The following is a 17052-nucleotide window of genomic DNA, read 5'->3' as shown; positions in this document are numbered from 1 at the left end:
AGTAGTGCTGATTAGCTGTAACACTGCAAAAAGTCAGTCAGTGCATTAGGCAGGGGAGGTGTGACAGCCTGAGAGGGGGAAAATCTGTCAGTTCCCAAACTTCCAGCCCTCCCATGTGTGTCCTTCATCAAATGATTCACTGCAACGTGGTGCAAGAGCCCTTCCGGGTTCCCCATCCTATTTCCTGCACGGTGCGGGCTGAGCAGCTGCAGCCAGCCGCGGACAGGCTCCTGTAACCGGGAAGCGCAGAGTGGTATCCGGGGGCGCACAGGGCACAATCACCCACCAGGAAGCACCAGCTACCGCAGAACATGAGAGCTCTCCTGCTGATCCTGCTGGGCTGCCTGCTACTGGCGTGCAATGCCCTGGACAGCTCCATGTACAAACGGGAGCAGGGAAGAGTACCCTCTACTGCAGCAAGCAATGTCAGCAACAGCACCACCCTGGTGCCCTCTGCCCAGGGCAATGACACTGCCAAGGTGACGCGCTTCCACAGCATCGAGCAGTACATGCCTACGATCAAAAGCGTGTTCATCTTCGTGTGCGGTTTCAGCACTTTCCTCATCGCCTGTCTCATCGTCAAGATCTTCAGGTACCCCCTCCTGTTGGCTGTGTGGGTGCTGCTGGGAGAGTGCTTGAGCTTTAATAAGAGTCTAGGGGGGCTTTAATTTACCTGTGTTCAAGCAGGGCATGTACATCTGCGCTCACACAAATGTAGTGTCATTCACCTCTGCTCAAGCAAAGCATGTGCGTCTGTGTTGCACTCAGGGCTGGTATCCTATATAATATATAGTACATTGTGATGAGAAATCTTACATTTAGTTTTTGCTGGTCTTGATTCATATTCGTAGAGCCAATGCAGAGAGTACAATGATGCTGTGTATATTGCAAGCCTTTCACATACTCTCTCCCAGGCTGTCATCCAGCTCTCTGAAATACTGTGGCAGTTTGCTTCTAGTTGTCAAACCCTGTAACTCTTGTTCACTGACTTTTGTAGCTAAACTGGTAAATGTTGTTACCTGTATCTCTTTTTATTTTCTTCTAGCCTCAGAAATACCTAAAAACTATTAAGTTGGGATAGGAAGTTAGATATTCCTCCACCCACCTCTCAAATTGCACATTGTATTGCATGGCGAATCTCCTGTGTATGAAACATCTGTTTCATAGCAGTCGCTGATCGATATTGTGTGCTTTGTGTGACTGATCCTTATGTCTGTTGACCGAAGACAAACACTTGCGAGTGTTGAAAAATGTACATTGTATCTCATTTTACATGTTTTATGATTTTGCTATTGATTTACAGTGTGTAAGTGAAAAGAAATGTGATCATTGAAGGCGTTACATTGCCTTTAGAAGAAACTGAGTTACTGTATGCTGGGTACGTAATGGGCGATTGGAGGCACTGCCAATATTAACTATATCGGTGGTGCCACAGGCTAACGATACAACGCATTCACACTGACCTGATATCATTGATATCAGTCAATGATGTCACCGTGAGCCCCGTTCCATAGTTATCGTTGACTATTAGTAAGTCCGCTGGAAGCAAATGCTTTGAAAGCTAGTAAGGCAGCTCTTTGTACATGATTGCCTCTGTGAGAAAGAGATGTAGTTTCACTTGCTGCCAACAGACACACAGACACTAGACATATATAGAGATGATATAGTCATAATCGAGCTGCATGTACAGATAACGGGTATATATATTATGACATTGACACACTAGTTGATATGCATGGGATAACATTAATAGCATCATGCATATAGCCAACCCTTAATCTCCCAGTGTGTTCACTAAACAAAAATATATCTATTATAATTGGGACATAGCACTTTTATCCACAAAATATATCAGTAAGTAGGCTACAAACACTTTAACATACATCTTAATGCACCGCTTCAGTTGTCACAGTCAGTGATTTAGTTGACCAATGTATGCATTTGTTCATGCTTTTTGTATTTTTATCTTTAATAGAAGCTGCCAAAAGTCACTGTGGAGCATACCTTTTGTTAAGTTCATGGTGCTATTAGTCCATTTGATGTGCTTTGTCTGTGCTGCTTGCTGTGCAGTATCGAGTCGTTTATAACGTGATGATTGTTTTCGTATATACAGTATGTGCATTAACTATGGTGTACTTCCCATATTTAACACCACATAGTTGATGGGTCATTGCATATATGCACAGTCAATGCTATCAATGTGCTGTTACTATATAAATAGGACACAGCTTTTTTTTTTTTTTTTCCAATCAACATTGTCAGTGAAAATTCTTAATTGAGAAACCTATTGTACCACAAACCCCTTATTAAAAAAGGTACAGAGGGCCCTGCTGTTCTAGAGGTGCATTGTGCACAATCTTCCATGAAGTTAAAAGATAAGGTTGTATCTTATGTGGGCTGCTGGAAGTCGGTTAGAGGAGCTGGATGCACTAGTTCAGTTTGCTTTCTAACAAAGTTGAAATACTTGCCAAGCTTGAACAACAAACATACATTTTAGTTGGTGTTAATTGTCCTTTATGCCAAGCATACTAGGTGGGATACTATAAGAAAGTATAGTGTTCAGTCAAATGCAAAAATAATTAAAACGGCCACTATACCATTAACATGCCACAAGGACTATACTCCTAACTTCTATTACTTTTTTTTGGTAATGTTTGCAAACTCATACATTTTATTATGAATATGTACCTTGTGTAAACAGCACACAACTGAGTAACTGAGCAAATACACCCTCAAGGCTTTTATATCTGATGATACTCTCTTCCGTGGTTCCTACTTGCTAAAGTTAATATGCTAATTTCCATTAACAACCAGCTAACAAATCCCATGTTTTTTTTCATGGATTTGGATGGCTGTGTGGATCAGTAGATAACATCTGTCCCCTAACAATAACTGGTCCTGATTCAGATGTGGTTGGAGGAGCAGCATATAGCGCCCAACCTATACTGTGATTATTCCGTATGCATGCTGTGTTGTTGGATACACTATGGGGGTTCACACAGCCGGCCAGTGGTGTCACGTATGATCTGATGTTACATCCTAGCACAGATCACTAATGCAAGCAGGAGGTACGTTCTTGTATCAGATGCCGGCTGCTGCATTACCATACTAATGAGCGATTCATCCTTCATCTACATCTTAGTCTTGCCCACCGATCGGATGCTGATTGCTGGAAATCAAGCATTGGAGTACAGTACTGGCATTGGATGGCTATGAAGACTTGTCCAATCAGTAGCAATGATACTCTTAATCAACTGTATTTACGTTTCTAAGTTCTAGGCTTAGAAAATCTTACAGACTTAGGAGGTTATTCTGGTTGGTGCGTAAATTTCCGAATTCTTTCGGAGAGGTCCGCACGCCACGATGTGCGGACATCGTCTGAAGAAACGCCCACCGGACCTCCGCATACGGACGGACTCACACTAGAAGAACAGGGCGTGTTTACGGACGACATCCAAACCTTGCGTGTGCGGTGGACACACACACATTCTGCACGGTCTTACAGCGTTTGCACGGTCTTACCGCGTCAGAACGGACGGGAACCTGCCCGTACGCACCGATGCGGTGTATTTTCGCAAAACTCACCACTATTATCTGAACTCCGAAATCGGTCACATGACCCACTTATGCAATTAGGCAACCTCATTAAAAAGTGTTTGTTTGGAATTGGAATCAATTAAATCCTAGTACATACTTAAACACATTACTACCACATTCTTTACAGACATTAACCCTTACATCATGTGAAGTGCTATATATTCATTGTCACCCCTTTATGACAAGAGTGTAAGTAATGAGTAAAGGAGTGGATTGTATTGTGTTCAGCTGACATTGGTTCAGGTGCGCCCGTACTGATTGGGCGTTCCGAATGCCTAGCGCATATTTCCTGCCTTTTTGTTCGTGTGCTGTCCGAATGCACGCCTACCAGAATTAGTGCACTCCCTCATGTATGCCCATGTTTACGCCCAGTTTAGCCCACTTTGAAACTACGCCCCTGTGTACTTCCGAATGACGCCCATATTACGCCCATATTTCCCGAGTGAATGCGGTGCACATTTCTGTACGGTATTAGTGAGAACGAGTACGGAGACCTTGCGTGGCACATGCGCATAGCGTTGCCCACGCATGCGCAGACGGCTAAAAAACGCCATCCGAAAGAATTTGGAAAATTACGCATCGACCAGAATAAGGCCCTTAGATAGCAGTAGAGGAGGTGACAATGAAAATATAGATTTTGATGTACCTTTATAATAATGCTGTTGATAGGTGGTGTAAAAATTTTATTATTTTGCCATGAAGTCCTATTCGACTAATCTTTACATGTGTACAGGCAGCCAAGCTTCAAAACTGAACTCTCTGACCTTCAGAGTCCAAGGTGTCCAGTTTTATACATTTCTCAATGTAAAAGGCTTGACGTCACAACTGTAAACATACTGTAGTACACATTAAAGGTCAACAATCATAGGGTGAAGGGTCAGGACATCACAAGAACTCTTCATCCCATTGGTTGCACCCTCTGGTCTTTGTCTTCTCCAGTGGGTATTTGTCCTTCCCCATGCATGGCTTTAAGGTCCCATTTGTAGGCCCCCAAGATCTGGTTAGGTAGTGCTTACTTCAACTACAGTTTTAATGTATTTACAGTCTAAATTAATTTAATAGCAGCGTGATGCAATCTTTTCCTCTGGGTCACTGGAAGCTTCCTATTGAAATAGGAGACCAAACAGTACGCAGTTTGCAAGCTAAGTATGTAAATAATTTTTTTATTCAGATAGTACACAGTGTAAGTACTAAATACCAGTGTCTTTGCAATGTTCAGTTGCAAGCCTCATTTAACCCCTTCCCGACATTTGACGTACATTTACGTCATGGCCGGGATGTACTTCCCGACACATGGCATAAATGTACGTCATGCCATTTAACTGTCACCGCGTCTATAGACGCGGTGACAGTTTAAACATGTCTGCTGTCCCTGACAGCAGACATGTCCCTGCATGCCCAGGGGGGGCTGCGATGCCGCCCCCCCGTCGGCGATCGCTGTGATTGGCTGTTCAGTGTGAACAGCCAATTACAGCGTTTTCTGTGTCACCGGCGAATAACGTTCGCCGGTGACACAGGGATCGGTGGTGATTGGTGCTGTAAAGTACAGCACCAATCACCACGGGGTGTAAGGGTGACACTGGTGTCACCCCACCTCACTTCACCCGCCCCCAAAGGCCGTGATTGGTTCGTCGGACCGACGAACCAATCACAGCCATGGAGGGTGATTTAAACTAACGGTGACTGCACTGCAGACGCCATTCCGGTCTGGAATTGCGTGCAGTGCGGTCACCGTGCCTATCTGCCGCGATATACTGACCTGATCCTTGCAAAAACTTACCTGATCACTGCTTGTAGCGTTCCTGGATCTTGTTACTTCTTGTGACTTCCTGTGTTGTGCTGTGCTGTGTTGTGCTGCTGCAGTGTGTTCAAATTATAGATAGAGAGAGAGAGATAGAGAGAGATAGAGAGGGCTAGTGACAGAGAGTGCTATATTTTGTGCTGCTGCAGTGTGATAGAGTTATAGATAGAGAGATAGAGAGAGATAGAGAGATAGTGACAGATTGTGCTATATATTTTTTATATATATATACAGCTGTACTGCGTGTGCAACTGACTGCTGCCCCCCCTTTTGTGCTGATCAGTATAAATTAACTGATCAGCAACTTTTTGGGGGCGCAGGGTTTTTTTTTTATATATATACCTGTCAGTGCTGCTGCTGCAGTGTCATAGAGTGATAGATAGTGAGAGATAGAGAGATAGAGAGAGATAGTGATAGAAAGTGCTATATTTTGTGTCTGCTGCCCCCCTTTTGTGCACCCCCAGCAACTTTTTGGGGGTGCAGGGGTTATTTTTTATATATATAACTGTCAGTGCTGCTGCTGCAGTGTCATAGAGTGATAGATAGAGAGAGATAGAGAGAGATAGTGACAGAGAGTGCTATATTTTGTGTCTGCTGCCCCCCCCCTTTTGTGCTGATCACTATATCTGAGGTGATCAGCAACTTTTTGGGGGTGCAGAGGTTTTTTTTTTATATATACCTGCCAGTTGCACTGTCAGTTGCACCAAAGGTTGTGCACCTGCTGCCCCTCACTGGTAATCAGTGTCGCATCACTGATCACCTTTTTTTTTTTTTTTGAGGGTGCTGTGGGGTCTTTTTTAATTTTTTTTTTTTTTTGATCAAATTCCTGTTGCCTTTGAGCGCTGTTCAGTGACGGACGTTACTGACCAACATCTGTGCTCAATTTTTGGCGCAGGACCTTTTTTTTTTTTTTTTTGCACTACATACACACTACACACTACATACTACATTGAAATAAAGTTTGTACCCCCCCTACACTATACACGTGTTGAAACATTTCACTACCAGAAACACAAAAATAAAAATGGCATCCCAAATGTCATCCAGAAGAATGTATTCAGCGGAGGAGGCATATGCCATGCTTGCCTCTGACTCTGACACAGCCAGTGAGGCAAGCGGGGAATTTGAAGGATTCATCTTAAGCTCCTCTTCCTCCTCTAGTGATGAGGGACCCCCTCAAAGACGCCCCCGTAGAGCAGCTGAGACCCCCCCCCAATAATTGATCTCGTATGGACCCCACCACCAGACAATTTTGAGCCCCAGGTTCCTGAGTTTTTGGCCATCCCAGGAATCCAATTTGATTCCACAGGTCTCAGAGAAATTGACTTTTTCAAATTATTTTTCTCTGATGATTTTATAAATTTAATGGTGGACCAAACTAATTTATATGCCCAGCAGTTTATTGCTCAAAACCCCACGTCATCATTTGCTAGGTGGACCCCTGTAGATGCAGTAGAGATGATGACGTTTTGGGGTCTGGTGTTTCATATGGGCATAGTAAAAAAGCCAGAAATTTGGCAATATTGGAGTACAGATGTTCTGTACAGCACCCCACTTTACCGTATGGCCATGACCCGGACTCGTTTAGAGTTAATCCTTAAATTTTTGCATTACAACGATAATGCACAGTGCCCACCCAGAGATGATCCCACCTTTGACCGGCTATTCAAAGTCAGGCCGGTCATTGATCACTTCAGTGCCAAATTTGAAGAGATGTACATCCCAGATAAATTCATTTGCATAGACGAGTCCCTTATACATTTTAAAGGAAGGGTTAAATACCGCCAGTACCTTCCCAGTAAGAGGGCAAGGTATGGCATAAAAATGTATAAGCTGTGTGAAAGCACCTCAGGGTACACTCACAGGTTTAGGGTATATGAAGGGAAGGATTCAAGAATTGAACCGCCAGAATGCCCCCCCTCCCTCGTAGGTGTTAGTGGAAAAATTGTCTGGGATTTAGTACACCCCTTCCTGGATAAAGGTTATCACCTCTATGTGGATAACTTTTACACCAGCATCCCCCTGTTTAAGGCCCTTGGTTCAAGAGGTACAGCAGCTTGCGGTACTGTGCGCAAGAACCAAAGAGGCCTCCCAAAAACGCACATTGCCCAAGTAATGAGAAGGGGTGAAAGCAGGGGAATATGCACCGAAAATATGTTGTTGGTCAAATATAAGGACAAGAGGGATGTCCTTATACTGACAACAATTCACGGAGACAGTACCACCTCCGTCCCTGTACGAGGTACCAGTACACACACCTCAAAACCTAATTGTATCCTGGATTACAATAGGTACATGGGCGGAGTGGATCTTTCAGATCAGGTACTGAAGCCGTACAGTGCCCTGCGGAAAACAAACATCTGGTACAAGAAGCTGGCCGTGTATATCATCCAGATGGCACTGTATAACGCTTACGTGCTATTCCGTTCTACCAGCCAGAGGGGGACATTTATGCACTTTCAAGAGGAAGTCATAAAGGGCTTAATATTTGGGAACCAGCAGGCAGAGGGCCCCAGTACTTCTAGTACTGGCCCCCGTATTGTACCAGGGCAGCATTTTCCTGATGAAATCCCCTCCACTGGAAAAAAGGGCAGGACACAAAAAAAGTGCAAAGTTTGCTATAAAAAGGGAATAAGAAAGCAAACTATTTTCCAGTGTGACACTTGCCCCGACAAACCCGGCCTATGTATAAAGGAGTGTTTTAAAATATACCACACATCTATGGATTATTAGGTTCATAATTTCACCGTGCTTCGGGGGTCTTGCTAATGCCACATAGCACCCACCATTCATTCCACCAGAATCTGAGCCGCAAAATCCAAAAATCACTCCTTCCCTTCTGAGTCCTGCCATGCACCCAACTGGTATTTTTTGGTCACATGTGAGGCATTGCCGTACTCGGGAGAAATTTGGGCACAGATTTTGGGGTGCTTTGTCTCCTTCATTCCTTGTGAAAATGAAAAATTTTGAGCCAGAACTGCATTTTTGTGTAAAAAAATGTAATTTTTCATTTGCACAGCCCAGTTGTATCAAAATTGGTGAAACCCCTGGGGGTTTGAAATGTACACTATACCCCTAGATGAATTCCCTGAGGGGTGTAGTTTGCAAAATAGGGTCACTTGTGGGGGGCTTCCACTGTATTGGTGCTTTGGGGGTCTTGCTAATGCGACATAGCACCCACCAAAATTCCACCAGAATCTGAGCTGCAAAATACAAAAATCACTCCTTCCTTTCTGAGTCCTGCCATGCACCCAAATGGTATTTTTTGGTCACATGTGAGGCATTGCCGTACTCGGGAGAAATTGGGGCACAGATTTTGGGGTGCTTTGTCTCCTTCATTCCTTGTGAAAATGAAAAATTTTGAGCCAGAACTGCATTTTTGTGTAAAAAAATGTAATTTTTCATTTGCACAGCCCAGTTGTATCAAAATTGGTGAAACCCCTGGGGGTTTGAAATGTACACTATACCCCTAGATGAATTCCCTGAGGGGTGTAGTTTGCAAAATGGGGTCACTTGTGGGGGGCTTCCACTGTATTGGTGCTTTGGGGGTCTTGCTAATGCGACATAGCACCCACCAAAATTCCACCAGAATCTGAGCTGCAAAATACAAAAATCACTCCTTCCCTTCTGAGTCCTGCCATGCACCCAAATGGTATTTTTTGGTCACATGTAAGGCATTGCCGTACTCGGGAGAAATTGGGGCACAGATTTTGGGGTGCTTTGTCTCCTTCATTCCTTGTGAAAATGAAAAATTTTGAGCCAGAACTGCATTTTTGTGTAAAAAAATGTAATTTTTCATTTGCACAGCCCAGTTGTATCAAAATTGGTGAAACCCCTGGGGGTTTGAAATGTACACTATACCCCTAGATGAATTCCCTGAGGGGTGTAGTTTGCAAAATGGGGTCACTTGTGGGGGGCTTCCACTGTATTAGTGCTTTGGGGGTCTTGCTAATGCGACATAGCACCCACCAAAATTCCACCAGAATCTGAGCTGCAAAATACAAAAATCACTCCTTCCCTTCTGAGTCCTGCCATGCACCCAAATGGTATTTTTTGGTCACATGTGAGGCATTGCCGTACTCGGGAGAAATTGGGGCACAGATTTTGGGGTGCTTTGTCTCCTTCATTCCTTGTAGGGATGCCAATCCCGGGGCATTTTTTCAATCCCGGGAATCGGGATTGAAAAATGCTCAATCCCGGGATTCCCGGGATCCCGGGATTGGCATCCCTAAAAGAAAACCGCCCCTGTCCCCCTTACTTTAGTGCGGTGGAGCGGGCTGGCGGCGGCTGTCCCCCAGGAGTGGTGGAGCGGGGCTTGCAGCGGCTGTCCCCCATGAGTGGTGGAGCGGGGCTGGCGGCGTCTGTCTGGCGGCGGCTGTCCCCCAGGAGTGGTGGAGCGGGGCTTGCAGCGTCCGTCCCATGAGTGGTGAGCGGGGCAGGTGGTGGCTGACAAAGAGTAATGCTGTGTGCGGCCGTGACCCGTGAGTGTGTTCTGGCGCCGGAGGTGCAGCACTGCGGCCTGCGCAGCGTGACCCATAGGTCATGCGGTCACGCTGCGCAGGCCACAGCGCTGCACCTCCGGCGCTGAAACCCGCTCGTCACCCCTCCCCTCCAGTCAGTGTCACGGACACTCTCCCCGTCTGACCCCTCTCGGCCGTACCCCGCGTCGGTAACAGCCGGGCAGCGTCTGAGCGTGTGCTCAGACGCTGCCCGGCAATAGACTGTACAATCCCGAAATCCCGGGATTGGATAGTCCAATCCCGGGATTGAAATCCCGGACATTTTGGGGCCAAATCCCGGGATCCCGCCGATCCCGATCCCGGGATTGGCCACCCTAATTCCTTGTGAAAATGAAAAATTTTGAGCCAGAACTGCATTTTTGTGTAAAAAAATGTAATTTTTCATTTGCACAGCCCAGTTGTATCAAAATTGGTGAAACCCCTGGGGGTTTGAAATGTACACTATACCCCTAGATGAATTCCCTGAGGGGTGTAGTTTGCAAAATGGGGTCACTTGTGGGGGGCTTCCACTGTATTAGTGCTTTGGGGGTCTTGCTAATGCGACATAGCACCCACCAAAATTCCACCAGAATCTGAGCTGCAAAATACAAAAATCACTCCTTCCCTTCTGAGTCCTGCCATGCACCCAAATGGTATTTTTTGGTCACATGTGAGGCATTGCCGTACTCGGGAGAAATTGGGGCACAGATTTTGGGGTGCTTTGTCTCCTTCATTCCTTGTGAAAATGAAAAATTTTGAGCCAGAACTGCATTTTTGTGTAAAAAATGTAATTTTTCATTTTCACTGCCCAGTTGTACCACAATTGGTGAAACCCCTGGGGGTTTGAAATGTACATTATACCCCTAGATGAATTCCCTGAGGGGTGTAGTTTGCAAAATGGGGTCACTTGTGGGGGGGTTCCTAACTTTTAGCATCTTATGGTGCCTAGAAACCTACATGGTGCCTAAAAAATAATCTCATAAAAAGGAGGCTTCAAAATCAAGTAGGTGCTCCTTCTATTATGAAGCCTGTGGTTTGGTCAACGTGCACACTAGGGCCACATATAGGATATTTATGAAAACAAAAGAATTGGGGGAATCAATTTTTAGTCACATTTCTCTAGTAAAATCTACTGTGTTCCTTAGAAAAATGTATTAAAATTGCAAATCTGCAAAAAAAATGAAATTTTGAAATTTCACCTACACTTTGTTTTAATTCCTGTGAAACACCTAAAGGGTTAACAAACTTCCAAAATGCTGTTTTGAATACTGTGAGGGGTGCAGTTTTTGAAATGGCATCATTTATGGGGGTGTCTCACATACAAGTCCCTCAAAGTCACATCAGAACTGAACTGGTCCCTAAAAAAATCAGTGTTTGAAATTTTCTTGAAAATTTGCTATTCATATTTTAAGCCTCCTAGTGTCCAAAAAAATTAAAAGGAGGTTGAAATAATGATGGCAACATAAAGTAGACATATGGTCTATGTTAGTTATTAACTATTTTGAGTGGTATGATTATTTGTCTCACAAGCAGAAAATTTAACATTTTGAAAATTGCAAAATTTTCCATTTTTTTTACGACATTTTGGTATTTTTCACAAAAAAACACAGACTGTATCGACGAAAATTTACCACTAACTTGAAGTACAATGTGTCACGAGAAAACAATCTCAAAATCGCTGGGATAAGTAAAAGCAAAAAAAGTTATCCCCACTTAAGTGATACCTGTCAGATTTGAAAAAAAGGGCTCTGTCAGGAAGGCAAAAACTGGCTGCGGCGGGAAGGGGTTAAGTTTATCAGATGTACTGTATGAACTGCGTCTATCTGAGTCATAAGCTTAGACATTACCTACAGGTATGTTATAAATTTTGACTTGAATAAGTCACATACAAACAGATCGGCCGATAGCAATTCTTTTTAATTGAATTGTGTGATGATTGCAGGGCTGGCAAAAGGTTTTTTGGCACCTAGGCAAAATCTCAGATGACTGCTCCCACCAACACCCACACACCAATACCGACTTTCCAGAACCTCAGGTGAAATTGTGGAGACGGTGTCTTCAAAGTTCAACATCTGCTGAGTTCTCCTTAATTTTGTCCCCTAGATTCTGGTGCCTTTAGGAAGCTACCTAATGGTAGACCCAGCCTTGGATGAATGCCATATGCTTTTAAGAAATACCTACATTGAAATTCATCAATGGTGGTCAATACATGAACCGAAGCTTACTATGTTCCCTGCCAGGCATAAAATATCCAGCACAAAGCGTTATATACAATCTTCCTATTGCATTTGTTCTGAGGTTACCACAGTTGCTCTAATCTAAACTGGGTCTTTCACATTCCCTTATTTGCTGATAATCTCAGAGGATTTACTATTTTGTATGTGAGCAGACCTCACTTCTAGGACAGCAAAGCAGGAAATTGCTCTTTAGACACAGCCTTCACACATGCAACAGCATTGTCTACTTCACTGATGTTTCTATAGTGTAATATGTTAAGCCCTCACAAACCAATTTGTCTCTTCACTTGACTAGGTTCTGTCCGGATTACTCAGCTCTCCCCAGTTAATGCAGTAGGTGGTGGAACACTTTTATTTGTATTTGGTGACATAGGCGAATCTAGGGGGTGGTCCGGGGGTGCACAGGACCACCCATTAGCCAATTTTGTAGCTGAGGAATGGGGCTTTCCAACGAGCCCAGCCCCGTGTCTCTAGCCCCCTGGGAACCGGAGATACTGCCAGGCAAAGCTGGAACGTTTTCCCTATAGGATAACATAGGACCCGCTAATTCCGACCCCCACCCAGTTCAACGGCTGCCAGTTCCCCCTTCGGCATCACTGAAGCTCGAGGTTGATCTCAGTCGAACCCAAATCGCTGGGCCTTCAATCTGATACCAAGCTGGGTTAATTGGTTCCAGGGATATTGAGGGTAAACCGTTTTTTTCATTGCTTAAATGTAACTTCATGACTGTTTATGTTCTTTGAGGGCAGATTTCTCTGGAACCAAACAGCCCAGTTTCACGGGACCAAAATCATTCGCAGCCAACTCAAAAGTTCTTCAATATGATACTGGTCTCATGTAAATGGGTCAGTTGGTTCCGATGATATAGCTGGTTGGTTAAAGGGGGGTAGGGAGAGGGGAGCGGTTGTCTCTCCCCCTCACACCAGAAAATGCAGGGACTAGGCTGGTGTATAAGGGGTCAGCCTGGGAATGTCCCTGCATGATCCTGGGACCATATTCCCGGGTAAATCCCTGCATTTTCTGTTGTGAAAGGGGTATTATTTCAAACAGCCGTGACCTGCAGTGCTCTGAATACAGCCGGGCAGCCCCCTGCTCTCTGCCCAGCTGTCAATTACTGTTAACCCTGCAGCTTCCGCTCCAATTCTTCTCCCCGCTTTCACCTCAACCCGCCCCTCCCCCTTTAATCATGTGGTGCCGGCGCCCGGCATGCTCCCCTGACGTCACGCACAACAACAGCGCACACAATATTTCAAATGTCCACTCGGCTAGAGGGGACACCAGGAGGGGAGTGGGAGCGTGCTCTGCGCTGCGCTCTGCTCCTCTCCCCATAGAAGCAGCTGCACCGCTCTCCATCTCTCTCTGCAGCAGCAGTGAAGGCTCATATAAAAATTTACAGTAAGTGGCACTTTTGGATGCATTGCTTAAGGGACGCTACAAGTGGCGGTATGTGGGGGCATTACGCATAATGTGTGGCTTAATGTGTAAGGGGCATTACGGTGTGTAGCATCATGTGTAAGGGGCATTATGTGTGCAGCATCACGTGTAAGGGGCATTATGTGTGCAGCATCATGTGTAAGGGACATTATGTGTGCAGCATCAAGTGTAAAGGGTACTATGGTGCGCGGCATCATGTGTAATGGGTACTATGGTGTGCGGCATCATGTGTAATGGGTACTATGGTGTGCGGCATCATGTGTAATGGGTACTATGGTGCCATCAAGCAAGAACCCCCTAGCAATGAGCACGTAGGTAAGCAGCACTTATGTGGAAAATATGTAATGGGCATTACGGTTTGTTATATAGTATGAAATGGGCATCATGATGTGTGGCACAATGTGTAATGGGCATTATGGTGTGTGGCCTTATGTGTAATTGGCATTACGGCGTGTGGCTTTATGTGTAATGGATATTACGGAGTTTGCTAAAATGTGTAATGGGCATTACTGTGTATGGTCTAAAGTGTAATACCACACCCCTTTTTGTGATGCCACGCCTCCTACCCGTGAGGCCACGCCCCCTTTTTTGACGCGCGGCTGCGCCGTGCAAAGGTCCCGCTACTCTTTTGTCTAGATCTGGGACCACCCATTACCATAATTCTAGATTCGCCTATGTTTGGTGATTATAGTCAGGACTGGTTTTAGGCAGAAAATGTTTCCTCCTGTTGTGGTGCCTGTGACAAGTAATGTAAAGGCCCCCATACACTAGGGCGACTTGTCCTTAGGACAAGTCGCCCCCGACTTCCCCCTGAACTTCCCCGGCTGCTCCCCGGGGGAGCTTGATTAGATTGGCACTTGATGTGCCATTTTTTACATGTGATAAATCGTCTCGATTTATCACATGTAAAAAAAAACGGGGAGCAGGGGGGGGGGGGCTACAGAGGTGGGAGCTGGGGACGCTGCGGGGGACACGTCTGTGTCCCCCGCTGCTGGGGACGCTGCGGGGGACAGCGTCTGTGCGAGGCGGTAGAGTGAGCAGGGGGGGCTGGGGACGCTGCGGGGGACACGTCTGTGTCCCCCGCTGCTGGGGACGCTGCGGGGGACAGCGTCTGTGCGAGGCGGTAGAGGGAGCAGGGGGGGCTGGGGACGCTGCGGGGGACACAGGCGGCATAGAGCCGGGCAGGGGGGAGCCGGCCGGGAGCTGTCAGTAATGAATAAAAAAAAAAAAGCCCATACAATGAATGGGCAGCCTGTGATTGGCTGCTGAGCGCTCTCTCAGCCAATTGCTGACTGGCTGAGAGAGCGCTCAGCCAATCACAGGCCGCCCATTCATTGTATGGGCTTTTTTTTTTTTATTCATTACTGACAGCTCCCGGCCGGCTCCCCCTGCCCGGCTCTATGCCGCCTGTGTCCCCCGCAGCCGCGCAGCGTCCCCAGCCCCCCCTGCTCCCTCCACCGCCGCGCCGCCCCACTAGGTCCCAAGTCGGGTGGTCGGACGTGCAGCAGGTCCGACCACCCGACGCAGATCCGATGCGCACGGGACCGCGCATCGGATCTGAGGGGACATCAAAACTAGGCGATTTTGGTCCGATTTCGGCCAGATCTGACTGATCTGGCTGAAATCTGACCAAAATCGGCTAGTGTATGGGGGCCTTTACTCTATAATATACAGAAGAGCTTTCTGGAAAAGAAAAGTAAAAAAAAAAAGAAAAACGAGTATAACTAGAAATAGCAACAGTCACATAACTGAGCTCCATTCATATACTACACTGTGAATGCCGTAAGTTCTGCAACAATATATTAACTATCTAATATTTCCAGTGCAGAGGTCATGGGTTCCATTCCCACCATGGCCCTAACTGTGTGGGGTTTGTATATTCTCCCCGTGCTTGTGTGGGTATCCTTTGGGTACTCCGGTTTCCTCCCACAATCCAAAAATGTACTGTTAGGCTAATTGGCTCCCAACAAAATTAACCCTAGAATGCCTGTGTGTACATGTGGTAGGGAATGTATATTGTATACTCAAGTGGGACAGGGACTGATGTGAACGTTCAAATATTCTCTGTAAAGCGCTGCAAAATATGTATGCGCTATAGAAGAAACAGTTAATAAATATATATCATCATATCTGCATTCAGCACAAAACACAACATTAATATTAAAACAATTAAGTTGAAAAAGAACAGACATAAAACAAAAAATAGGAAATCCAGAGGGGAGAAAATAAGTAAACTATATATATTATAAGAGGAGCCGAGATAACCATAATATCCTAAGTGAGTTATGATTGTAGTGAGGGTCTCATAATAGTCAGACCATGGAAAATATTTTGCTTGGCGCCTTGGAATATTTAAATCCAATAGTTTCCATTTTGCAGCTGCGTTGCACGGCTGCTATTATCTTGGGCAGGTGGGGAGGGTCTGAACTCTTCCAGTATTGAGCAATAGCTGCCCGAGTTGCTATGAGAATATGCCTTATAACGTAGATATAGGGGTTAATTCTGATTCACTCAGAAAGGCACAATCACTTTCTAATGGACAAAATCATGCTTCACTGCAGGTGGGGCTGATGTAACATGTGCAGAGAGAGTTAGATTTGGGTGGGGTGGGGGTGTACTTCAAACTGATATGTTTATTGCATTGTAAAAATAATGCAGCCAGTATTTACCCTGCACAGGAACAAAATGAGTCGCACAAATCTAACTCTCTCTGCACATGTTACATCAGCCCCACCTGCAGTGCATATGGTTTTGTCCATTAGAGAGTGATTGTGCCTTTCCGAATGAATCAGAATATCCCTCATAGTGCCTTGAAACCTCTAGGGGAAATCGATGCAGGAATATAATTTCAGGTAGTTATGGGATAGAGACCTTTAGTAATATGTTTAATTAAGTCAAAGACCTCTGTCCATAATTGCTGGATGACAGGACCACTAACATTCCCACAGATTCACATTGTCTCCAGCAATATTTACAGGACTCAGGCCAGATTTTGTGATGTTGGTCTGGGGTATGGTGAAGTCCATGGATTAGTTTAAACATCATTTCAGAGTGATTTATACTATCTGGACATTTTGAATACATTAAGAAAGACCGTGTTAAATTGAGCGTCTGTCAAAGTGATACCCAGATACGACACCCATCTAATTTGAGTGTGAAGTTTTGTCTCATCGTGGGGGGTGGGGCAGCAAAGTAGCGTACCATTGGCATATACCATTTTTGTGACCCTGAGTTCTAAATTTAGATAATACATATGGGGCAGGGGCAGTGGCAAAAACCGTAGGGCGTGAGTCTGCGCCATGGACCGGAACAAAAATATTTATAGAAATCCCTCGTCGGGATATCATGTTTCGATTGGAGTTGTTGGAAAGAAAGGAGACCTGAATTATCATAAAGTTCACCAGTAGTTAGAATTCCAGCCTCTATCCAATTAAGTATAGATAATCAGGTAATAATTTAGAGATCGCCGGAAGCGATAACCTAG

The 17052-nt window shown here is 45.2% G+C and overlaps 1 protein-coding gene across 1 annotated transcript in view; it reads left to right on the top strand.

Annotated features, from left to right (window-relative positions):
• Positions 1-116: 116 nt before the first annotated feature.
• The window catches only part of FAM174B (family with sequence similarity 174 member B), a 60485-nt gene continuing 43549 nt past the window's right edge, over positions 117-17052 (top strand). Inside the window, exon 1 of the mRNA XM_083184237.1 lies at positions 117-592. Within this exon, the coding sequence (XP_083040363.1) occupies positions 312-592 (281 nt within the window). The 5' untranslated portion in view covers positions 117-311. The remainder of the gene's footprint in view (positions 593-17052) is intronic.

The sequence above is a fragment of the Crinia signifera genome, chromosome 4, assembly GCF_055691185.1.
Source record: "Crinia signifera chromosome 4, ASM5569118v1, whole genome shotgun sequence".
In the NCBI taxonomy this organism is placed as follows: domain Eukaryota; kingdom Metazoa; phylum Chordata; class Amphibia; order Anura; family Myobatrachidae; genus Crinia; species Crinia signifera.
Note: the sequence above shows the minus strand (reverse complement) of the source record. Positions and strands in the feature narration are given on the sequence as shown.